The sequence below is a fragment of the Vipera ursinii genome, assembly GCF_947247035.1.
Source record: "Vipera ursinii genome assembly, chromosome: 17".
Lineage (NCBI taxonomy): Eukaryota > Metazoa > Chordata > Lepidosauria > Squamata > Viperidae > Vipera > Vipera ursinii.
The window spans coordinates 3,278,060-3,304,162 of NC_139530.1; the positions used below are offsets into that span (position 1 = coordinate 3,278,060).

Consider the following 26,103-nt stretch of genomic DNA (forward strand, 5'->3'; position numbering starts at 1 on the left):
GGCTCTGCGACAAACTCAGCACGACCATCAGCGTTTTACAGATGGAAAGAAAGGCGCGGTTTAAGCATGCTTGCTCAAATCCAGCCCTTCCTTATCAGCCAAATCTCAATGCCAGGTTTCCAGATGTGTTGGCTGGGCTGGCCAAGGAAGGGAGACAGGAACCGTAGCCCCAGTTGCTAGATAGAGGGGGGGGAGCAGGTGGAAGAAATGGGCTCTTTACTGCCTGTTGCATGCAACATCTGTTTGAACTGGTCTTCTTTCTCCCCACCCCTCTCCAAAAAATTCTTTTTTCAGGAACGATGCACACGCATTATCTCACCTGCATCAGATCTCACCGCTCAAAATACATTTGGGCATCTGCCTGGAATGAAAGAGGCAGGCAAACTCAAGAAGCTCTCAGCCAGCCTTGCCAAGAGATCTCCAAAAGCAGCCCCAGCCAGCATTCATTCGCCTTTCCCACAGCCGTGTCCTTGGCGGGCGGGCAAAACTCCCAAGCATCGACAGGACTTCTAATAACGGACGAAGCTTGGCATCCCTGCTCCAGCATCCCTAACCATCAGCTGGATGACATGTGTGGAGTGAGTGATGTCATTTGCATGCAGTTGTCCGCCATGACATCGTCACTTCCCCTCCCGTTTCTTGCGGTGACGGGTCAGTGCAGGCGGCTCTCGATTTACGACAATTTGTTTAGTGACTGAAGTCACCACGGCACCGGAAAAAGCGAGTCGTGACCATCTTTCGCCTTTACAGCGCATGCAGCACCCCCTTCACGCGATCAAAATTCAAAGCCTTGGCAATTGGCTCGTATTTATGACGGTCGTAGTGTCCCGGGGTCCTCTGATCCCCTTTTGCGACCTTCTGACGAACAAAGTCAACGGGGGAACAAAGCCAGGTCCACTTCACGACCTGTCACTAACTTAACAGCTGCCGTGTTTCACTTAACGACGACGGCGAGACAGGCCATGAAATGGGGCAAAACTCACTCAGTAACTGTCTCGCTTAGCAAGAGAAATTTGGGGCTGTGTTGTGGCCCTAAGTCAAGGACTGACTGTATTAGGGAGGGAGCTATTTCACCTCCCAGGGGCCCTTCCTATAGGATAAGGAAATTCTGACCATGGAAGAAAAAGCCCAAGCTTTGAAAAAGGGAAAGATAAGGAAGGCCAAGTCCCACCGAGTATAACTCAGAACATCTGTCTCTGCTTAGAACAGCTGTGACACCGCCAGGCAGCTGACGCCCACGGTCAAAGCAGCAGCGTACACAGAGCGAGGCCTTTGAAGTCCAAGGCAGGAAATGTTATTCCCAATCATTTCCCCCCAAAATCGGAGCCGAGGTGTAGATGACCAGGCTGAGCCCGAGGGAGGGAGGGGTCAAACGTGCCACCGGTCACGAGTCCTTTCGTGACCACAAGCGATCTAACTCCAGCCCGCCTTGAATTCCACGGGCTCTTTATATGCCACCAATTTGCTTGGACCATTAAGTAGTCCAGATTCTTGCAGAGAGCAATAAAATCTGTATGCTCATTTGAACTGCCTGGTCTTTCTGATCCCCCCCCCCGCCACGCGCTTGACATGAGCGGAGGCTTGGGCATCTCACTGTCCCATCCCAGTGCCCCATTAAGTCAGCCCTGCCTAAAAACCAAGGGTGATCCTAACATCAAACTGGAGAGAGAGGCGGGGGATTGCCTCCTTAACACTCCCTAGCAAAGAAATGCCCCCACACCTGTAGAACGAGTATGTCAGATACCAGCCCAAACTTCCCTTTTCAGGGTAGATTTTTTTTTTACATTCATACTTTTAAAAGATTGCATTTACAGTCAGATGCCGGGGTGGGTGGGTGGAGGGGGGGAGAGAACTATCCTCAGGCTCCTTCACTGCACCGAGGTTGCAGTAACTGAACCAGGAAGGAGAATTCAAAATACATAACGAAACAACTAGACGTCGGTGGTGGAAAACCAAATGGATTGTTTTGGGGGGGTGGATGTACCTCTCCCATCTCCACGCGTCGTCCACGACTCTTATCTGTGACAGCAACGTGGTGCCCTACTAGGACTAAAGCGGACATGGCTACTATAGAGGAAATACCCCTTGCAGAGCAGAGTTATCGTGGAGGAAAGAAAAATCTTTTAACCAAGTAACACCGAATGCATGCTGTGATCACAAGAGAGAACCCCCAAGAGTTTCCGTTTGGCGAAAACATCTGCCAACCTACCTCTGTTCCTCAAACTCTCTCTCCCTTCCCCTTCTTCCCACAGATCAGACGTCATTTTGCCTACGCTCCAGCTGAACGACACCCCATGGCGCTGGCTGTTTGGTCTCACTCCCTTCCTCTTTTGAGCTTGCAAATTCTCATTCTGCAGGGCGCTGGTCAGTCCAGCCCTTTGCAAAATAGGGGGAGGCATCCCAAGGATTCTGCTGTGACATCTGGATCTAGTTAAGCCCCCCCCCCCACCGCCCCTTTCCAATTTTCTGATAGTTTGACCTACCGCGTGGGTCACTTTTATTTATGAGATAGAAATACATTTTGAAACAGGTAACACCAATAAAACGTTCCATAGGCAGTCCTGAGAGACATCAAGTTATTGGGTCCACTTCTCCCGCTGATTAATTTCACGGACAGCTACCAATTCAAGTATTATAGAAACATATTTTTTCCTCCTTTTTTTTTTCTCCTTCCAAACCAAGCATACTGTAATTCCCCAAACCCCTGCCAAATCTCTCTTCTGCCAGAAGTCTATTCCGAATAATTAAGAACCATCTGCGTTGGCTTATCCTCACAGGTAAATTGGTCCAATTCTTCCCCGGATAATTTTAATGACCCTTTTCTCGATCTTTTTCAATTCTAAGGGTTGTTTTTTTTCCCACCCCTTGAAAAGACCATCTATCTTCTTCTTCTTTTCCTCTCTCTCCACCACTGAGAGGCAGTGAATGGATCCAATCAAGGCAATGTCGAACTAGAAGCTGGCAATTTTGGTAACTCGTGGTTTTTTTTTCACCCAGGTGAAAAAGTCTAACTGCCCTGGTCCGTTTGCCGTTGTCGCCTGTTTGCCAGCTCTGCAAGGATGACAGACAGGCATTCGACTAAATAGGAATCGTTTTCTGTGGATCGGTGAATATTAGTAATTTCGATTTCTGAGGCTCCGTCAAAAGACGCTGTTTATCAGGTCAAAAATGGAACCAGAGACAGGCTTGGTGGAAGAACAGAAGAAAGCTCTGAGCATTGCCTATATTTTAATTTCCTCTGTGGATGGAGGGAATGAAAGCAGCAGAGTTGAGATTTCCCAGACAGCCACGTGCCCCCTATTGGATAGGGCTCCTCCGGGTGCCCTCTATAGGCGGCCAAGTATATAAACATCGTCGGAGGAATGTAGACTCACAAAAGACCTGCCTAGAAATAAGAAGCTAACCTAGAAACTAGAAATGAGGAGAAATTTCCAGACAGTTAGAACAACTAATCAGTGGAATGGCTTGCCTTCAAAAGCTGCGGGAGGTTTTCAAGAAAAGATTGGACACCCACTCGTCAGAACTTGTCTCCTACTTGAACAGGGGGGCTGGACTAGATGACCACCGAGGTCCCTTCCAACTCTGTTATCCTGTTAAGACACCAGTAACAGATGTGCTGAGCCGGAAAATGCAGGTCCAGTTCCGACAACCTCTTTCTCCTTGCGGGGTTCTTCCTCCTGCCCTAGAGAAAGTGTGGCGCCCCACACAGGATGCCGGCTGACTATCCGATCCCGATCGAAGCCTGCGGCCCTGAGCGAGGGTGGCACGTGGCTCTGTGAGGCACGAAAAAGACGGCACGGCGTTCTTTATTCTTCCCTTCCTATTGCCGCGGGCAATCCTTTCTACGCCGGAGCCTCGCCTACCTACCTGCTGTTTTTCCTCCTTTCCTCTCCCAGGGTGAAGGAACCAGATGTACGACACGCAGCCCCGTTCTTAACTTTGAATCTGCCTGCCCGTCTCCTTGGGCCTGTCCTGACCTGTACGCTGCCTTGCGTCTATCTGCAAGGAGACCCTTCAAAGGGTTAGGGTTTTCCAGTTTTGCAGCCTAACAGGTCTTGTAAACCACACAGGCCTAAATGGAAATCGGTCATCATTCACTCATCCGCGCGTGCCCGTTGTGTCTCTGCATGAGTTACAGAGCACTGGGGTAATTCGCTTGCCGTTAGCCCAGAGAGTTGCAGCCAGCCAGCCAGCAGAAGGCACAGTTTGGGGAGAAAAAAGGCAAATGTCTATTTATTTATTTCAAACGGAGAAAGGAATTAGCCTACCAGGCTGCCTTTGGCATAGGGGCAAGTTTGCGCTTCTGGATTTTTGTGCCATGTGAATACAGATCAACCGCAGACAGGGACGTACGCGGAAGACGTGCAGCTGGGCAAATCTGGGAGTTGCCAAAGTTGAGAAACACTGTTAAAGGAGATTTCCACCACCACTTTTTCCCTCCTCCTTCCATTTCTCAAAACTCTCCTACACAGATCTGTTAAGATGCTGGGACTTTTTTTATTATTAATAATAATTTTGTCGAGATGGATCAAAATTTGCAACCTAGTTTTAAACCAGCATCGCTCACTCTTCCGCTGGACCTGGAAGCATTTCCAGCATCTGACAGTTTCGTCCCTTGCTACACCCACCCCCACAACCCCTACGCCTGGACCTCTAGAAATTGAATTTTCCTGTCGTTCTGGGCCTTAATTTCCCATTTAGGCCTTTGGTGTGGAGGGCGCGTTCACAGCAGCAGACCCCAAGTGGTTCCAAACACAATGCAGAGGGATGAACAATTCACATGTAACACAACGCGTCGCCATCCCATTGGTTTAGAACCCGTTTTTGAAGCTTGCCTTGTTCCCCCCCCCCCAGAATGTCTTTAACCCGGAGAACAAATACCCCTTTTTTACTCCTAAATCTTTGCAGGACAGGCAGCTGAAAAATAAATGAATGCAACATTCAGCAAACAGGAAAAAGCTTTGAGCAATGTGACACAGTGGGGAAGGGACAGCTTGAGAAGTGATTTTAGGAATGAGGAGGGGGGGGGTTTCAACACACAAGACAGCCTGTATTTTTCATCTGTAAAACCTTGGGAGGGTATGAGAACTATGTGGGCGGCTGGCATATTTACTGCTAGATAAGGTTGCTGGTCCAAAATGCTAACAACTTTCGTCCCATGCAAAGTCAGTGCTGCAACTTCTCTGTAATCTCTCTTGCTAATCCTTTTTCAATTTACCTTTGGCTGCATTCTAAGAGAAGGGTTTGGTAAGCATCTGCATCTCTTTACATATTTTTTTTTAAAAAAATTCTTGCTGCTCTAAAAGAATCTTAACTCTCTTTTTATCAACCCAGCAGCAGTTTTGTTAAACCCCCCACCACCACCAAGATTTCAGGCTCAGGAAACTTCTAACGTCTGTGTGAAAAGATTAGGAACTTTGGTATACGGCTCTTGTAACCTTTGCCACACCAGAGTTTACGCAAAATTAACCCTTTTGTGCGGGGTGGTGGTGGTGGTGTAAAATTAACTTTGTCATAATCTGAATCACCCCTTGCAGAGAGAGTTAAGATTCTAGACGGTCATTTCTAAGTTTTATGACCTTTTCTTGTGACATCAAGACATTCAACCCTCAAAACCAGGCAGGTCAAACTCACGGCGTCACGTGACGTCGCGTGACGTCTCGCGACTTTTGCCCCCCCATTGCCGGGCATGCTTTCGGCGTGACGCATCCGGCCCGCGGGGGCCGGCGGTTTGACAGGCCTGCTGAAAACCTCGGGATAGCACAGCCGCGGCGATCTCTAGAATTAGGTCACAAAAGCACCAACCTGTCAGCAAGGTGAGGAGATCTAAATGACATTTGCGTTTGCTTAAGCTGCTGGGAAAGTCCCACTGGGCCTTCCTTCCCAGGTTTTAACCCTGCTAAGTAAGAATTCGAACTCTCATCATTTTGAAAGTAGGAAATCCCCAAGCAAAACAATAGGTCTTTTGCCTGGCGGTGGGGGGAAAAAAAGGAGGGGGTATTAAATTTATCTTCTGGATGTGTTTATATGCATGCCTGTGTGCACCCAAGTGCATTTTCAAGAACTACAGTTTACATTCCTTGAGGGAAGGAAGAGAACCGCTGCCAAATTTCTTCACCTTGTAAATCAGGAGAGTTTGCAACAGAAAAAGGGAAGGGCATGCCAATTATTCAACTCTCCTCATTGGGGGGATTATATTTTTTCTGTTCCCCCTGTCAAAGAAACTGGCCAAAATGTCTGTGGCACCATCAATTGATTTACAAGACCTGCTTCTCCTTCTCCAAAGGATGACAGCTCTGAAGCCAAGATGGATCAGACATTCGCGCAGATCCATCTATCCATGACCAGCTTGTAAAATTCTGCTGGGGACATCCAGATGCTGCATTACGTTTATGCCACAGACTTTAGGTACCATGTGCATTATTATAACTTGCTTTCTCCAGTCTTCTGGAGAGGCACGTCAAAGGACACAGCCTGCCGTCGCAAAGCATCCCATAAGGGTATATGCTGAGCCTAGGGTCTCAAACCGTGAATGCTGAAGCCTGCTCAAAAGGGCCTGCCGTGATCTCAAAATGTATGTTGCACACGTACAAAAATATAGCCCACATCTGGCCCGCGTGTGCTCACGCATGTTATTTACGCCGATGCGGCTGTGTTTTTTAGTTTTGAGACACGGCAGCTCACAACCACTGACTCATTCTCCTCCCTCTCCACGTGCCTCGCCCTTCTCTGCAAAGGATCCATGCCTGGCAGCGCCAATCCTACTCGACAAAACACAAGCTATGCAAGGAATGTCCCTGACTTCTGCCCACAGGTCTGGGCAACTCCATGCCAAAGGTAGATCGGGAATTTTCAACACATCTCAGACGCACTCCAGGAGGGAAAGCAAAAGGAGAAGGGACCGCAGGCTCGGAAAAGAAAATACTCCGAAGAAGCTGAATGAAAGTAACTGAGACACACACACACACACACACACACATGCACCCTTTCTGTCCACCCTTTGCAGGTTACTCGTGCCTTTGTAAATTGGCAGGAACTGGTTATGGTTGAGTCCTACGGGAGAAGGGCGGTATATAAGTCTAATAAAATAAAAAAATAAAATAAAATTGGGTATGCCTAGTCTAGTGAAAAGAAGGATTAAGGGGCAACGTGATAGCCGTGTCCCAATATTTGAGGGGCTGATGCAAAGTAGAGGGGGGGTCAAGCTATTCTCCAAAGCACCTGAAAGCAGGACAATGGATGGAGACCGATCGAGGAGAGAAGCAACCTTAGAACTAAGAAGAAATTTCCTGACAGTCACGAGCAATCAATCAAGGGCACAGCTTGCCTCATCGTCTTGTGGGTACTCTTTAAAAAGAGACCGGACAGCCGTTTGTCTGAATTGGTATAGGGTCTCCTGCTTGAAGACCTCCAAGCTCCCCTCCAACTCTGTTAAAGAAGCCACCAGGCTGAACTAAAGCATCTGAATTATATTCCTTTACTCATTTGTGTAATTTTTAAGAAAAAGGTGTGGGGGGGAGGAATTTAAAACCATCAGAAGAGGCAATTTGTTGAATAACTGGGGGTGAAAATCCAGTCTGCCGATGGGCTGGAGAATGGCCCAAAGATTTCCTTGGGAAAGTGAAGCTTCAGGACTCTCAACTCCAAACCTTGGTCTCTCCAGGACTCACGTCAAAAGAATGCGAAGTTTTGCAGGGCCGCTAATAAGACAAACAGCCAACCCTGATCTTAATTCGTCAGGGCAGAATCGGGAAAGGCAGGCCCAGACTTGTGGCCTTGCATCTCCCAGGGACTTTTTGAGTTGGTACCCTGCAAATTTTAGCGGGGATTCCAACAGATCTGACTGGGTGAAGAAGAAGGCTGGGAGGCCGTGAATGTTGCAAGGGCGAGGTTGCCGCCAAGGCTGCTGTCGCTTTGGCAGTCACGACCAAGATCAGGGAAATTCTTCTCTCGCTCCTAGGGAGATTTCAAATGTGGGAAGCTAAGAAGAACTGGCTTTCTGGGTCAGCTCAACTATGAACCAGATACACTGAACTCTTCCAGCGGTTGGAAATTCAGATTTACCGCCTGGGGGTTCAGGAGGCAGAAAACAGATGCCAAAATTAATGGAGACCGACGGATGCATCCTTCTTTTTTTTTTCCTCTCTCTTTTTTTTCTTTTAACTTAGCGAAGTGCCACTGAACCGGGTCCTACTCCAAATGATTTTATGCACAAATGCTCTTATCTCCTCGTCCTGTCCTCTGTGACAAGCTGAAGTTTGCCAAGGATATCTCAGCCATTTCCTTCCCTGATGAACATTTCAGCAACCGCTTCATCCAGAAAGTTATTCTTTCTGTTTTTTTCTTGATTTAAGATTCACAGAGAAGAAGAGGGGTGATGGTGGTGGTTTACAGTTAAAAGAATTCCACCAAATGGATTAGAACCAATATATCAACATACGTTAGGGTGGAGGCATTCTGATCATCACATATATAATATTATATTCCAGGTATTATTATTTTTTTTTATTAACTTTCCGCAAGGAGATGGATGGGTGTTTTTCCCCCGACAAGGGAAAAGCGTGCAAGTGGTTTTGATTATCAAATACACTCAAGAACTTGTACAAGTCCAGGAGCTGATTCTTATAATCCACTTTATCCATTCATATTTTTTTCCTTCTGTTCCTCTGCTTCACTGGCTGAGCTCAGATTTTAAACCTTGGGAGAAAGAGAGACAAAATAGTCTCTTTTTATTTTCCTTATCGTGTATGAGTGTGGATAGGTAAGTCCTCGACTTTCAATCATTCCCACCGCAAATGTGGCAAGGAAGGTCACGAAATGAGGCAAAGCTCGCTTAACAACTGTTGCTTAGCAACAGAAAGTTGGGGCTCAACTGGGGCCATAAGTAGAGGACTAGCAGCATACGTCTATCGTGTTTTGCCTCATCCGGCTTCTCCCAAAGCTACTTGTTGCCTGATCAAGTTGACTCACTTTAAGTCAACTCTTTCCTGATTTTTAGCCATTTTTGCAAGATGCAATATAAGCACAGCAGCCTGTCCAGAGACAAATGTAGCCATTTTTCCCCCCTCCCAAACAGCCAATAAAAGGATTCACAGACCCCTGAGTTTTAAGGACTCTATGTTTTAAAGGTTTATTTCTATTCCCATGGAAAAAAAATGAGTATCACCCCAACAGGAAGCTGCTGAAAGCCAAAAGCATCTCAAAAGGAAGGAAAAAGGGAGATTTAGGCAGATGGAAGACTGGATTTTGTCAAGATTTCCTTTTCTGCGGAATAATAATAGTCCAGCGACCGTGACCAAGCTGATACTTTGCATTCTGTGTTTCTTCTCAGATGGGAAGTTCATAAGCCTCTAAACTAAACAGCCTGGAGAATCTGTGTCAGCCAGCCAAAACAGGAAAAGCAAGGGGGGGGAGAGGGCGGAAAAGAGAAAATAATCTAAAATCACGCTAAAAACAACCAAGTCATTAAACAGGCAATAGGTCTCTGTCGAACCTGAATGAAAGGGAAAGAACAAGCTTTTTCATATACAGTCGTATCAACTTCTAAAAAAAAAAGAAAGAAAGAAAATGATACGGGGAATAATAGCGGACCAGAGTTCAGCAAAGTGACATTAAAAGGGCAAATGCTGTTTTAGGCCACATCAACAGAAAAATAATTCCTAAGTCACGGGTCCCATTGTTCTGGAGTTGTTGGCGCAGGGTTCAGATCCTATGCCAAGAATTTGATCCGGCTCCTTTGGACATTTGGGAAGGACTTAGAAATCTGAAACGGGTTCAGAGAAGGCCAAGGTGGCCGAACGGAGGGTTAGAATCCGGGACTATTCAGCCGGAAGAGGAGATGATGAGAGAAGATGGGACAATCTTCTTCGAACTTCTGAAGGGGTGTCGCACGGAAGAAAGTCAAGATTTATTTTCTCTGAATGCAGGACACAGAATGAAAAGGATTTAGTTTGCAAGGAGGCCAATTACAGTGCCATGTTAGCTATTTTTTTTTCTTTCTAATAGTATGAATAGCAGAGTTGGAAAGAGACCTCGGAGATCTTCTAGTCCAGCCCCCCTGCTCAGGCAGGAAACCTTATACCATTTCAGACAAATGGTTGTCCAGTCTCTTTGTAAACACACCCAATGATGGAGCACCCACAACTTCTGGAGGCAAGCCTTTCCACCAATTAATTGTCCTAACTGTCAGGAAGTTTCTCCTTAGTTCTAGGTTGCTTCTCTCCTTGGTTAGTTTCCATCTGTTGCTTCTTGTCCTGCCTTCAGGTGCTTTGGAGAATAGGTGGACCCCCTCCTCTTCTTTGGGGCAGCCCCTGAGATATTGGAACGCTGCTATCACGTCACCCTACTCCGTCTTTTCTTTAAACTAGACATACCCAATTCCTGCAAATGTTCTTTATATATTTTATTCTCCAGTCCTCTGATCGTCTTTGTTGCTCTTCTCTGCACTCCTTCCAGAGTCTCAACATCTTTTTTTTTTTATATTGTGGTGACCAAAACTAGATGTAGTATTCCAAGTGTGGCCTTACCAAGCCATTATAAAGTGATATTAACACTTAATGTGATCTCGATTCTATCCCTCTATTAACGCAGCCTAGGACTGCGTTGGCTTTTTTGGCAGCTGCAGCACACGGCTGGCTCATTTTTAAGCGAATGCCCACTAGGACTCCGAGATCCCTCTCACAGTTACTACCATTGAGCAAGGTACCACCTATACTATACCTGTACATTTGGTTTTCCTTGCCTAAATGTAGAACCTTGCTTTTCTCACCACTGAATTTCATTTTGTTAAGATAGTATGAGAAGTTTAACCGTGAGGCCAAAGACCCAGGAAGGTGGTGGCCTTCCCTTTTTTGTGAGGTAGAAGGTGGGGGGGGCGCTAAGGAACCACCTCTGTCATTCTAAGATTCCTGCATCAAATAGCAAATGCCAGTCGATGAAGGCGGAGAGGACTATACGATTCTAAAATACAACTGATAGATATTACATTCCTGAAGAGCCTGTCCGTTCTGCAAGACTAATCATAAAGCCCTAGGGAAGACCAGGGAAGACTAACCATTGTTCTTTACAGCTCAAGGCTTCCTAAGATGCATTATGATGACAGCGTCTAGGTTTCCGAAATGAAGCAGGCAAGGAGCTACCTTGCTCTTGAACCCCCTGTGGTTACTTCAGCCCCACAACAAATTCCAGGCCAACATTTTGCCCAGCAGGACTTCCCTTACAGTAAAATACCATTTTCACTGCTGTTGATCCGACTTTCTCAGCCTGCTGAAACAGAAGCCCGTTTGAGAGAGAAAGACACCACACACACACACACACACACACACACACACACACACACAGAGAGAGAGAGAGAGAGAGAGAGAGAGAGAGAGAGTTTAAGAAAACAAGGAGGTCCTCTTTGGCCTGAAAGCCACCACAAAGGCACAAGGAAGGATTAAGGGAGAAAAAGAAAAACTCTTCCCAGAGTTGAGGGTGTTTTTGCTAAGAGCCAGGAGCCTGGGAAATGTATGGATTTCACCAAGATCGAGCTGCTTTGCCAGCAATTTTCCTTGCTCGGAGCCTCCCTCCGGGAGATCCTTACAAGCTCTTTTAAGGCCACTGAAAAGGGAATTTTGCACGGACCACTTTACAAGAACAAAACTTCTCAGTGTTAAGAGAGGCTGGGAGGAAAAGGAAGAAAGAAAGTGGGGTGTGTGTGGGGGGGGGTGGGGGTGGGAATAAAGGAGAGGCAGGGAAAGAGCAGCTGGATAAAATGGAAACTGGGGGGGTGGGGGGGGGGAAAGACCAGCTCAGGAAGGCATGTGGACTGTTAAGCCTTGGAAGACCCAGGTTGAATACCTAGGTTGGTTATCCAGCTGAATGAGTGGATGTCTGTTAATTCCTGAATAGTCAACCGATATGAATCATTAACGTTATTAGGAGCAAAGAGCCTCCCTTGTTTTATTCCTCACGGAAGAACAAATGGATGAGAATTCAGAAGAAAGCAATTCTTCGCTCCATTTTTATTCTCAGCCGCAGGTGAAGATTTCACCAGGATGAAATGTTTTCCTATCTATCTATCTATCTATCTATCTATCTATCTATCTATCTATCTATCATCTATCTATTCATCTATCTATCTATGATCTATTATCTGTCTGTCTGTCTTTCTATATCTATCGATCAATGATCTATCATCTGTCTGTCTGTCTATCTATTCATCTATCTCTATCTATCTATGATCTATGATCTATGATCTATGATCGATCTATCTGTCTATCTATCTATCTATCTATCTATCTATCTATCTATCTATCTATCTATCTATCTATCTATCTATCTATCTGCCACCCATGGGCCTCCTGGAATAACCCTAATAAATAAATAACTGGGGCACAGTACTATCTGGGTTTTTGCCTCCCTGTTTTAAAAGTTCCAGATCTCAAGTTTCTGAACTGAGTGAGGGACTGGGCTAAATTGCCTTCAAAATCTAATCTCCCGCACCAAGTGCTCGCTTCTTAACCAGGAAGAAGGACCCAGATCTTATTTCTGAGACACTCAAAAGTAAAACGATGACTCCAGCTTGACCTTGTGGTGTCTAATCCAATCTTGAGTTATTTCCTGTTTGAAATTCTGCTTTCCTCTCCTGAACATTACTGCCTGAACGTCAGTCTGAAAGTTTGTTGTCTGTGTGCATCCAGGCACTGCGTGTCTGTGTACAAGCATACGCAACGTGATGGGACCCGCTTTAATGAACTCCGTATGGCACTGCTTGCAGAAGCAGCTCAAACTTTCCTAAATGGGTAATTTCCCCCAGGGCCTTTTCGGATTTGGCCTAAGTTTAAGCCCCCCAAAGTTGGGCTCACACTCACAGTTAAGCCTTTTTTTTTTTTTTTACAACAAGCCACGGCAGCCTGGTTTACACAGTCAGACGTTGTCGGAGCTGAGATAAGCCAAACGAGAGCAGATACGTTAAGGCTTAGTGGAATGTGTGAAGGCAAGCTATTAAACGTCTGCGCTGACAGGGAGGAAGAGGAGGATTAATCCTTTCCTGCCCCTTTGAAAATCCTTGAATAATTTCCTAGTCACCAGTCTGGATTGGCATCAGATCCCCAGGAACGCACCTCTCTCGCTCTTTTCTATACACCCGGAGAGAGTTCAAAGTCCACATGATTTAAACGAGCAAAAATGCAGCTGAGTCCACTGGATTGGAATGAATGAATGGCGGAGAGCTTTTCTGTCGGGAACCGTGCCAATCGTCTCCCTACCCACGCCCGTGTCAAGGTGCTGGTTTGTTTCTCTTCCCCTCTGTCCTTTATAATCTTCATTTCCTTCTACAGCTGAAGTCCCAGATTATTATTTTTTCATGGCTGCAAGTCGATTTGCCCGGATGCTCAATCTGTAGCCTTGAGGGCAATCTGCACTAACATATATCAGCTTAGGAAATTAATATATATATATATATATATATATATTTTAGCCATGTCACCAGCTTTCCTGTGGAAAACAGATTATCACTCGTAGCACCTGCCTAAAAGACAATAAAGGTTTGCAGCCAAAAATCAAGGTTCTGTCATGCTTTAATTACTCCGACTATTTCCTATATAAATCATCTCTCTTTTCCTAAGAGGAAGATCAGAGGAAATGCAGCCTTCCTTACAACCCACCCCAATTTACAGAAAATTACCCTGAAATTTAGCCCTTTGCCTCTTCATTAAGCCTGCTCTTTAAGATAAGTATACATTGCAGGAAATAACAAGTCGATGTTACAAATCAGAAAGCAAGGAGACTAACGTTTTAAAAAGTGTATCCAATAAAACAAAACACTTTCTAGGAATCCAAGGGAAATTGAGTAAAACTTAACAGACATCTTCTAGGCACTTATATCTTTCACATCAGAAGAAAAATCCACAGAGGGAAATGGGATTTATTCTCTGGAATATAAAACCCACAGAAGTGGGCAAACGTTTAGGACTGGGGACAATGAATTAAGATGTCCCTATTTCTCTCCCGACCTCCTAGAGAGGCTACCAAATGGTTGGGTCTAGCCTGGCAACTTTAAGACTTCAACTCCCAGAATTCCTGTGTGTGTGTGTGTACTTCAACTCCCAGAATTTGTGTGTGTGTGTGTGTGTGTGTGTGCGTGAAAGAGAGAAGCCAGATTCACTTCACAGCCCATGTTATTGATTTAACAACCGCAGTGGTTCACTTGAGAAAGGTCGTATAGTGGGGCAAAACTCGCTTAAAAAGTGTCTCGCTTAGCAACAGACATTTTGGGCTCATTTTGTGGCCGTGAGCTGAGGACTAACTGTATTCCAGCCGCCTCTGCGAAGCTCCAAAGAAATTCAAGCAATACCAGCCTATTTTTTTAAATCAGAATTTATGGAGTACGTTCTCTGCCATAACAGCTCTCCAAAAACAAGGGATAATAAGCAATACACGCACACAGCATGGCACGGCAGAGAGCATACAAATATTGTGGTTTTTTAATAATAATAATAATAATAATAATAATAATAATAATAATAATAATAATAGTAGTAGTAGTAGTAATAGTAGTAATAATAGTAATAATAATAATAGGTTGGAAAGCAAATACAGAGAAAAAAAGGCAATCAAGCCGGAATGTGTAACTCTGAGCACATTCCAGTTCTTAAAATGCTTCAGGAATTTCTTTAGGGTTTTTGGAGCTTACTGAACACACACCCTTGAGCACACACACAGTTGTTATGAATGGGACACACACAGGATTAACAACAACAACAAAAAAAAGCCTAAAGCTGTATGCAGAGATTGAGAGAGCTACCAATCTTAACAGTTGTTTTTTTTTTAAGTATGTTGAAATCTGGGCTGTTTCCCTCAAATCTTGGACTGGGATAGGACACAAGTTCCTTATAGGACTTTATATATTATTGGAATGTTTCCCGTTTGCGTCGCACATCGTTCTCTTCTTCGTTTTTATCATTCTCAGAGTTTGTAATAATGTTATGCCACCCAGAGTCTTTATGGAGTTGGGTGGCCTATGAAATTTGACAAGTGAGTACAAATTGCAGGAAATGAAAAACACACCCTGGAATATATCTTGGCCTGTTGTGAGAGTGTTCAGCTTTCTTTTTGGTTTGTTTTTAAGGTTCTGGTCCTTATTATTATAACACAGGAGATTTGTAGTAAATTCCGAAATGGGTGGCCTAAGGGCCTGGGCTTCATTCCCGAAGGCCTAATATGATTTTTTGGTGTTCCCACGATTAAGCAGAGCAGAGCAGAGGTAGTTCTTGACTTACAACGGCTCATTTAGGGACCGCTCAATTACCACGGCACTGGAAAAAAGTGACTTAGGACCGTTTTTCACACTTAAGACCGTCGCAGCATCCCCAAGGTCAGGGGATCAAAATTCAGATGTATGTGTTTACTTTGAGAGCGGGCAACTGCATTTCATTTTTGATGTGTGCCGTTGTGCCCACAGCAATAAATAAATAAATAAATGACAATAAAGGTTATCTTATCTTACCTTACCTTACCTTGTGTGCGGCAAGTGTGGCAAGAAAGATTGTACACTCACTTAACAAATGTCTCACTTAGCAACAGTTGCGGTTGTACAACGAGGCCTAGCCTTAAAAGGGCAAACCAGCCAAGGTTGCACGTTCTGACTCACCTTCCACGCAGTGTTCCACCTCTTCCAGGTTGCGCAAAGTAATCCTCATGAGGCTGGAGTTCAGCATCAGTTCGTTCTTGTGCGTGGGCCACATGTAGTGCGGGGCGGGGTTAACGAAGAAAATCCGGGTGTCCCCCGTGGAGACCTGGTTGTCGCAGATTAAGGGGTCTCCAAAGCCCCCGATCATCACCTTGTTCCCGCCATCCAAGAGGATCTCGTGAGTCACCACTTCTTTCCCCTTCAGATACCTCCACACCCTCACCTGGAGAAGGGAGGAGAAATTAAAAGAAGGCGACGTTAGAAAGAACGCCGAGATGGCGGCTCCAATCTGCGACTCCTGTCCTGTGCGGTTGCTAACACCTGACGACGACTCGATGGCAGCGGCAGGACCGCCATCAAAAGAACATCATAAAACCCCACTTTTTATTAGAGCATCTCTCTCTCTCTCTCTCTCTCTCTCTCTCTCTTTAAGATTAGAATCCACGTCTTTATAGCTGTGAAGTTTTCAGCCGGCCATGATCCCCTTCGGCGTCGTTTCTCTCCCTAAAATCCTCCGAAGCCGGTTAAATTAAAACCGTAAACAACAAACCGAAGAAAAAAAAGAGATAGGGACATATATAAAGGAGTGACGCCAAAAAAATAAATAAATCAAGCCACGTGAAGGGGAGGGCAAGGGAAGGCACGATGGAGTCAAAACAAAACGTTTATAAAAAAACAACAAAAAACGAAGAAATGAGGCAGAGGGGGGGAATTATTATCAATTAGGGGAGGAATTAAAACATTCTCACCCAATTAAGTGTGGGGCGTGGAGCCAGGCCACCGAAAAGTGATTGGCGAAATCAGCTGGAGGATTACCTAACAGTGCTTTTTGCCCAGTCCAGCACCTCCCGGAGGAGATGAATCACAATGTCCATCATCCACAGCCAGCATGGACTTTTCAGAAACGCCGGGCAAACCCCACCCCCCCGCGGCGAAGGCGACACGTAAAGAGGCAAAGCTGCACCCACCACGCCCCGCTGTTCCAAGTAAATCCCAAGGGCATTATGGTTCTATAAAGTGGGGAAAAAATAAATAAATAAAATTACTAGCAATAGTAATTCCTCCTTTTTTTCTTTCTTTTTCTTTTTAAAGCAATGCACTGAACAACTGAGTGTCTAAAATACCAATCGCATGGTTTTGATGTCCTGTGTGCGGAAGGAAAGCCGGGCCTCGGCTAGAAGCCCCCTCCCTTCAACATGTAATTAATGATATTACGTATTAAAATGAATTGAAAATTGAAAATGCAATTAAAGAGGCGACCTCCGGAGGTTTGGGGTGTTTCCAAGAAAAGACTGGACAGCCTTGATCTGGAATGGCGCAACGGCACAGGCAGTCCTCATCGTACGACCACGTCGGGGGCCTAACATTTCTATTGCTAAGCAAGACCATTGTTAAGTGGGTGCCACGCTGGCTGAGGAATTCTGGGAGTTGAAGTCCACAAGTCATCTGAGGGCCAGGTTGGAAGACACCCCCCCCCCGGACTAGAAGTCTCCAAGGTCCGTTTCGACCTGATTGTTCTGCGTTCTAATATTTTCCCCCTCGCGGTTCTCGCTTTTGCCTTTGCCACAGACAGGAAGAAGAGCGTTTGCCGAGGGCAGCCGACCTCCCCTTGCCGTACCCAGAATATTTCTGCCTGGCGGCTGAGCCCCTTGTGCGGAGAGGTAAGGAGCAGACAAATACTTCTCCGTGTCGAGAAGCAAACACTAGACATTCCTCAAATGTGACCTGACCAGAAGCTGGTGCCAGGAAGACCAATGCGGTCTCGAAGAATGGGGAGACGGAAGAAATGGCCCTTGCACCGGCGTTAACAGGAACCACCCCGGGTTAAAAAAACCATCCCAAGAATGGCAGAAAAGGCCTTGGCATCAGCTGCCTATACACTTTGCTCCAGATTCAAGTTGCGGCAGGAGGAAGGGAGAGAACACACCACCTTGAAGCACACAAATGGCCCCACCTAATTTCTTGGCAAAGCAAGGGAAGATTAGGCATCGGAGAGGCCCAGGATGTGCATAGCTGGATGGAGGAAAAATGTCTGCAAGCAGATTTTTTTTTTCTGCCAAGGTTGGAGCCAAGCTGGGCCCTTCGCCACCTGTTTGTCTGAGTTTTTCTGGGAAGAGAAGTTTTTTTTCCCCTCCCCTCCCCACTCCCTAAACGCAAGTAAAAGAATGCCCGGAGTTGTTGACCCACGCCAATCGGTAAAGTGTTATTTTATTTAAAAAATATCGAGAACTTTGAAAGGTGAGGTAAAGGCAATGTCTTTATAGATAATTGCAATCTACAAACAGCACCGATTTCAGCTATCCAAACATTTTGCTAAACAAATCCAACTACTTTACTATTACTTAAACAGATGTCACAACCACCAAGCCTTTGCAAACTGTGTCCTTTGCACTCAGGGAAGGCATTATTTCTCTGGGAATTTAAAGATTATCTATCAACTAAGCCAGTCACACCGATACCTTCCTTCATGTAGCGCTCTTAAAGTATGCTTGTAACTACAAACCCCATCATCCTTGCTAACAGATTGTATAACTCTTTTGCAACCATACGTGGATGGATATAGATTTTATACATATATAGATAGATAGTTTAGTTATAGTTATATAGTTATAGTTATACAATATATATATATACTTATACAATACTGTATTGATTAGATAAGGTCGCTATGTTATGAGGGAGGGAAAGAGGGAGAGAGAGAGAGAGAGAGAGAGAGAGAGAGAATAATACCTTATTAATTAGATAAGGTCATATCAGACTCCAAACCCAGAACAATAAGGCCTATATATAAAATATGGTTATATGGACATCGAGTGAAATTACCTTTGCTGAATCAATAAAAAGCTCTCCAGGCTCTCTGCCGCAATATTTAATAAATAAGTACAGTTCATTTTGTTTTCCTCAATCCGGTCTACTTCATGGGGCTGTTTTGAGGATAAAAACAGGGGAGGCATACAGGCCACCCTGACCTTTACGAAGAAAATAAATGAACTTTAAAATAACGGGTGAATGCAGGGGCCAAACCGAACCGAAAACGCAGCTCTGATCTACCTTAAGGCCCGTGAACTAGGCATCATTTTTGCCTCGGGGGTTATGAATATGTTGCCAGGATCAGCCCAGGACTAAAGATTTCCAGAGATTCATTTTCTGACCTGGCTGGGGGGCGGCGGGGTGGTGGTGGGGGAGGAAGGAAGGAAGGAAGGAGAGAATCACTAAACAGCCAGCTCAGGAAAGTTAAAAACCACCGCTACCATCACGAGCTACCATCACCCGGAGGCTGGGGAAATTAACATGAACCACACTTAAGCCCTTTTGAGAGATTCCTTTAGGGGTACGCAGAGGATTTTTTTAAAAAAAAGAAGGTGGGAAGAAAGAATCTTAAGAGGATCAAGTCTGAGCGAAGGTGATACCAGCAACAAGAGATTTTTTTTTTGAAGACAAGAGAGGAGGAAAAATGCTTTTAAGAAGTAGTTGAAATTCACGTTGCTGGAGGGAGCATTAAGAAGGAAGCCAACCACTTCAGTGAATTACCCATTAAGAACCCTGCAGGGTTAATTGGAGGGGTCTCCCTTTAAAAAAAAAAGGGGGGGGGAGTTGTCAGCCTTTCTAAGACGTTTTTCCTTGGCAGACTGCTAATGAAAGCCTGGGCACGTTTATTTGCATCACCATCTACACAGCACCTAGCAAAACCGCATTTGTTTCATTGCCACATTGTTATGCCACACGTACAGTATTACTGGACTCTGCATCGGGTGCAAAACTACATCAAAATCTTCCCTGATTTAGCGTAGAGCCATATCCCATACATTAAGGCCATTAAACCAGGGGTCCCCAACCCTTGGTCTGGGGACCACTACCAGGCTGCAACATGCCAGCAACCGGTCCGCACAAACAAGCAAAGCCCCATCCGCGGAACAGGGGGTCCCTGGTGCCCAAAAGGTTGGGGACCTCTGCATTAAGCCATAGGATTCTTAAGAGAAGCTGATGCGATTTAAAACCGTTCCAACACAGCTTGTCAAATAAAGCAACCCTGGAGAGTTCGTGCAACATCCCCAGGCAGCAAACCATGGGGCTTTGTGTGTGTGTGTGTGTGTGTGTGTGTGTGTGTGTGTGTGTACGTACGTACTGCGGCAACGGCTGGATTTGTGCCAGTTTGGGCACTGAAAAGCCTCCTAACTGACGGTTCAATTGAAGACTGCATGGAATTCAACTGAAGATTGACTGAAAATGCAGGGATTGTAATGCACCCTTGTAAATGTGAACGTGTAAACTTCACCTTGCTCTTCTGATTTTTTTTTTTAAAACTTCTTGCAGAAATCTTGGAAGGCCTCTGACTAGTCAAAACAGGTTGCCCTTTTTGGTTTGGGAATGGGATGGTTGTTATTTTCTTTTTCATTTCCTTTTTTTTTTTTACAAAATCCTGTGAGAGAATGCTAGCCAGGCCAGATCACCTTTCACAGATAATATCTGCCTTCCTGCGCGCGCACAGGCACACACACACACACACACACACACACGGCAAGGGCCGAGGAGATGATCCTTGTGGCTCCTTCCCCATTCCACCATTCTAAGGAAATGGAGCAGAGTGTTGGCCGCAGCTTCCTATGTGTCTGGAATAAAATCAGCAAAAAATAGGGTTCTGTTAATAGCACATGCCAGGGACGCGGTGGCTCAGTGGGTTGGGACGCTGAGCTTGTCGATCAGAAGGTCGGCAGTTTGGCAGGTCGAATCCCGAGTGCCGCATAGCAGAGTGAGCGCCTGTTACTTGTCCCAGCTCCTGCCAGCCTAGCAGTTCGAAAGCACGTAAAAAATGCAAGTAGAAAAATAGGGACCACTCCGGTGGGAAGGTAACAGTGTTCCGTGCACCTTTGGCGTCTAGTCATGCCGACCACATGACCACGGAGACGTCCTCGGACAAGCGCTGGCTCTTCGGCTTTGAAACGGAGATGAGCACTGGCCCCTAGAGTCGGAAACGACTAGCACGCGTGTGCGGGGGAACTTTTACCTAATAGCACACGCCACTCTGCAGCTCACTAGTCCCCCAAACCTTGTGAGACTTAAAACCACGCAGCCCCTTTCTGAGGTCCATTTTCAGTCCCTGAATCAGAGGAGAAAACGTACCAACAACCAACCAAAGGAGACAAGAGCAGCCCGTCTCCATCTCTCAAATCCTAACCCTTTCTTCCTCTTCCCCCCCCCCTCTCCCCTCAATAGTTAATCAGCTGTATGGGAAATTAATGGCAGAAAGCACTGCACTAGGTTAGGTTTCTTTCGCAAGGTGCATTTTCTTATCTTTTTTGGAGGGGGGTATTTGGACTTTTAACCACACAGTGAAGAGCAGCTTAAGGCACCCCACATATTTAAAGTTTCAGATCAGTCAGCCTCAAAGACTTCTTAAGCTTAGTGACCGAGGATCGTTTTTTTTTTCACACTGGCGACCGTTGCAACATCCCCATGGTCACATAATCGAAATTCAGACCCTTTGGCAACTGACTCCTATTTACGACGGTTGCAGTGTCCCCCGGGGCAAACGGGTGAAGCCAGATCCACTGAACAACTGTGCCTAGAAAGGCCATATAAGATGGGGCAGAAGTTCCACTTTCTTGCTTAGCAATGGAAGTTGTGGTCGTTATGTCAAGGGCAGGCTGTATCAATTTTTCTCTCTCCCCCCCCCCCCTTCCCGTTCTAGGGAAATCTTTTGGGGAATGCAGTCTGGCCTGATGTTGCAATATGGATTGAAAAATACCAGCAACTAACTAGCTGCCACTTCAGTCTGGTTTGTTTGTTTTAAAATCAGCAAGGTTTAACAGAGGAAGGGGGGGGGGAGGAAAAAAAATCTATAGCTGGAAGGTGATTTTAAAGCCAAACAATAAGACAGCAACTATTTTCGACTAGAGATTTGATTCCAAGGGGTGGCTTTGAAACTTTTCCAAGCAGAATGTGTAAAAAGCAGCCTGCTCTATAGCACAGATGTTTGAGGTTGGCTTCCCTCCGCAGCAATTTTTCAAAGACTCTCTAAGCCATCGCCTCTGCTTCCTTGCTGCCTAAAAAATACCTAATTACGCACCAGAACACTGAAACCCAACGAGAAGCGCGCGTCCTTGTCTTTAAAATGGAATTCTGTTCAAACATTGTTTTAAAATAGTTTTTTTAAAAAGTACCTATAATCAAAGAGGCATTTGTGAGTGCCACCCAATCTTAGAACCGAGTTGGCACCGAAGGGAGATCAAAAAGATTTGTGCGATGGAAAAAGGCAGCAAATCACGGCAGCGTTCGCTCGAGAAGACGCTTAATTCAGCAACTGGTTTTAACCCAAGTTGGCACCAAATCGGGCAATCCTCGACTTGCGAAAATTGAGGCCCGCATTTCTGTTGTTAAGCGAGACATTTGTTAAGTGATTTTTGCCCCGTTTTACGACCTCTCTTGCCACGGTTGTTAAAAGAACCACTGCAGCTGATAAATTAGTAACGTGGTTGAATCTGGATTTCCTGTTGGCTTTGCTTGTCAAAAGGTCGCAAAAATGGGATTGCGTGACTGAGGGACACTGCAAATGTCGTAACTATGAATGAGTTGTCAGGCGTCTGCATTTTGATCAACCAGATCACGGGGCTGCTACGAAGGCCGTAAAATGCTCATCGGTCCCTTTTTTCCCCAGTGCCATTATAACTTTGAATGTTGTAGTAAATCCAGGACTGTCTGTACTGCCAATTGTTAGTTCTGCCCCTGAATGGCAGCTGAAGTCCAACACTCACATTTGGCAATATTGTAATTTACAAACCATGTGCTAGGAGGAATTGAGGACTGAATCCTCTGGCTGAGTCCGAAGCAGCTTCATGCAGTTTTATGATTTACTTGCTCTACTTCCTTTTCTTAAACCATCCCCCTCTGGATCATTTAATTCCACCTCACCCCTGCAGCGAATCCCTGTAAATTGCTCAGTTCCTTTCCTTAGAGCTGGCGAATTGTTCCTGGGAGGAATCCATCTTCCGTGCCTCTGCACGAGTCTGTCTTCACGAGTCTATCTTCTCTGCACGAGTCTATCTTCTATCTCCTGTGGAAATGGGCAACCTCCCTCAAGAATGTCAAAGGGTTCCATTACAGGGAATAGGCTTTAGATAAATTTTCTTCCACAAACTGTGGGAAGAGCTCGTTTTGCCCGTAGGGATCCAAACCCACCCATTTGACTCAAAAGAACAAAAAAAACAAACAAGCCACAAATTATGCAGGGTTCTACACTGTGCGAGCAACAAATGCATTTCCGTACTTGCGTTGTTGAAAAAAAAAGTAGCGTTGTGCATCAGACACACACAACAGGAGAGCAGAGCGAGCGAGCCCTTTCTCTCTTCATAAGGTGATGGCTGTCGGGAAAATCATGGAAAGAAGACCGGGGTTTAATTATTGAAGAGGGATGACCGCAAAGCTTGTAGTGATAAACAAAGGCTTGCATCCTTTTAATCTGCCAGGTGTCCTTATTAGTGGAAAACCAAGGATCTCTTTTTCTCCAGGGAAGCTAAGCAGCCACTGGAATTCACAGAGAAGAGACAGATGTCAAACGTTGCATCCTTCCACTAGCAAAGGGCTTAGTAAGTCAGCTGAGAAACTTGTTCTGGTTTTCTATGTAATAGCATTAGCCAAGACACGTCTAGTTCTCAAATTCTGTTCCTCTGGAGACATGCAGGCTTCTATTCACAGGTTTCCCACAACCCCTGGAATGATCCTACTTAAAAATGAGTTTCTTTTAACGCCATCCAACCCCGCCCTCCTGTTACTTCAGGACAAGGACCGTTAAAAGGACTCTTAAGACAGTATTTGCCAATCTTGGCAACTTTACACTACATGGACTTCGATTCCCAGAATTCCCTAGCCAGTAATTCGTCCTGCAGACAACACCACTGTCCTTGCCTTGTAAATGAGCTTCCACAGGCAGGCATGGCTTAGATCTCACCCCACAAACCTGGTTTATTAAAGAAAAAAAAAGAGAGTTAAAACACACTGAGGCTTGGTGCCAAGACTTCAACCCGGAAGAGATGTTTTGCTGTGTTTAATTAGATTTATTCTCAGGCAATTATCAATTTTGTTAGGAAGAGGTATCTATCCATCCATTTCTATCAGCTTCCCCGTGGAAGCTGAGAGAAAGATCCGCAATCTGACACAACAATCTGACACAACGGCTCTACAGTAAAAAAAGGGGATCGAGTGCATTTTTTGTGGCTGAGAGTTTTAAAGAAAACTTTTTAAAAAGTCCCTAAAGGGTACCTCGGAAAAGAAGGTGGAACTTTGCTCCCAAAATGCCCTGCTGAGTCGTGGAGGAAGAGAAATGGGTTTTATTATTATTATTATTATTATTATTATTATTATTATTATTATTATTATTATTATTATTATTATTATTATTATTTTGGGAAGGAGAACAGTGAGACATCCAAGGCAGACTTTATTAGCAATGGGAGGGAAGGCAAAAATGGGGACGGGTCTTTCCTTTGCATTGCAAATGCCAGGCTGCTCAGTCGGCACACGAAACAGGGGTTTAATTGCCTATTTCTTGGAGAGAGCTCATTCTAAAAAAAAAAAAGGGGGGGTGTTATAATTCATTTTTCCAATCCCGGACCGCACAATCAGCTGCTGGCCACTTCCACGAGAGAAGCTCCTACGAAGGGGGAAGGGGGCGGGGGGGGGGGAAAGTCAGCCTGGAAGGAAAGAAAGAAACCACTTCCTCCCGACTAGTCTGGTCTTGCAGGGGGAAAAAAAGAAGGAAAAAAATCCTCTGATATCCTCGGCGCCCGATGCCCAAGATTAAAAAAAAAAAAGCACAGAAAACCAACAGGCTCTTTTCCTTTCTCTCTTTCTCTCTTTCTTTCTCTCTTTCTTTCTTTCTCTCTTTCTCTCTCTCTCTTTATCTCTCTTTCTTTCTTTCTTTCTTTCTTTCTTTCTTTCTTTCTTTCTTTCTTTCTTTCTTTCTTTCTTTCTTTCTCTCCTAACCAAGGACGGGGCGGGGGATTGCGGGGGGGGATGGGAAAGCAACAAGTGGGGCCGTGCGATCGCCCTTCCCCCCCCCTTTAGCGAGTAAAGTTCGGGCCCAAGAAGGAAGAAACCCCCCCCCCTACACACACACACACACACACACAACCCCCCACATCACCTTGCACGAGTAGGTCTGGTGCACAGGATCGACGTTGAGGATCTCCTCCACCGTGCCGGTCAGCACGACGTTGGCTTCTTCCTCCCGCCGCTCCAGCTCTTTCTCCGGGCAGCTTCTGTTGCAAAGGGCCGGCCACGAGGCCAGCAGCAGCAGCAGCGAGAGCCGGAGAGGAGAAGGCGGCGGAGAAGGCAGGAGGCAGGCGGCGGCGGCGGCGGGGGGCGATCCGGGAAAGCCCTTCGCCCGCCGCATCGCGGCACAATAAGAGGCGGCGGCGGCGAGAGCCCGCGAGGAAGCCGGAGTTTGCGCGCCTCCCCCGCGGCGATCCTAAGTTGGGAGGCCTGGGGGGGGGGGCCGTTTGCGACGAGAGAAGCGGAGGGAGAAAGTGCGGCCGGGAGAGAGGTTGTGGGGGGGCGGAGAAAGAAGAGGGAGGGAGGCGGCGAGAGCGAGCCGCGTCCCTTCTCCGGCTCAAGCTGGCCGCCTCCTTCGGCAGGGGCAGAAAAGGGCTCCGGCGGGGGCGAGGGGGGGGAAAGCAATTTGCATGCGATCTGAATTGCAAAAAGGGGGGGGGAGGAGGAAGCGGGAAGGAAAGAGAGAGAGAGAGAGAGAGAGAGAAGGGAAGATAGAAAGCCGGGCTGCGCTGCCCGCCTCTGCGGCCGCGAGAGAGAGAGAGAGAGAGAGAGAGAGAGAGGCGGGGACGGGTGGGGGGGGGACTCCGGCAGAGAGACCGCCCCTGTCCGCCGCTGGAACCGACGCGCCGGTTAATGGCTAATCGCGCCGCCCGCCCGTGATGTGACTTGCCAAGGTGCAGCGCCGAGCTCCAGGCTCTCCGCGGGCGGGCGAAGAAGGCGGAGCCCGCGGCTCGGACGGCGCTGCCTGGGCGGAAGGCGGGGAAGGAGGAGGAGGAGGGGAGGTGCCTGCCGCCGCCGCCGCCGCCTTGTCTCCTGGCGTTCCGCAGGGCGCTCCGAGGATCGGGTGGGAGGGAGGGGGGCTTTGGGGGAGGGGGCGCCCCCCAAGAGTCTTGTCCTGGAGTGGGAGGGGGGGCGAACGGGCGCTCCTCGGCCACCCACCCGGAAAGAGTGTCTGTCTGTGTGTGTGTGTGTGTGTGTGTGTGTGTGTGTGTGTGTGTGTGTCGCGCGTGGCAGGGCAAAGCGGAGAGCGCTGGACCACGTTTACTCTCCGGGATCGTCCGACGGGAGAGTCGGTGACTCGCGGCAGCTCCGGCCTTTAGGCAGCGAAACTACCCCCCCCACACACACACACTCCGCGAGGGATCGGGACGGATATGTGTGTGTGT

The 26,103-nt window shown here is 46.5% G+C and overlaps 1 protein-coding gene across 1 annotated transcript in view; it reads right to left on the reverse strand.

The window, feature by feature from the left end:
- The window catches only part of AGRN (agrin), a 128,294-nt gene extending 103,044 nt beyond the window's left edge, over nucleotides 1–25,250 (reverse strand). Inside the window, 2 exon segments of the mRNA XM_083375644.1 lie at nucleotides 15,632–15,893; nucleotides 24,810–25,250. Coding sequence (XP_083231770.1) covers nucleotides 15,632–15,893; nucleotides 24,810–25,058 — 511 coding nt within the window. The 5' untranslated portion in view covers nucleotides 25,059–25,250.
- Between the last annotated feature and the right edge of the window lie 853 nt (nucleotides 25,251–26,103).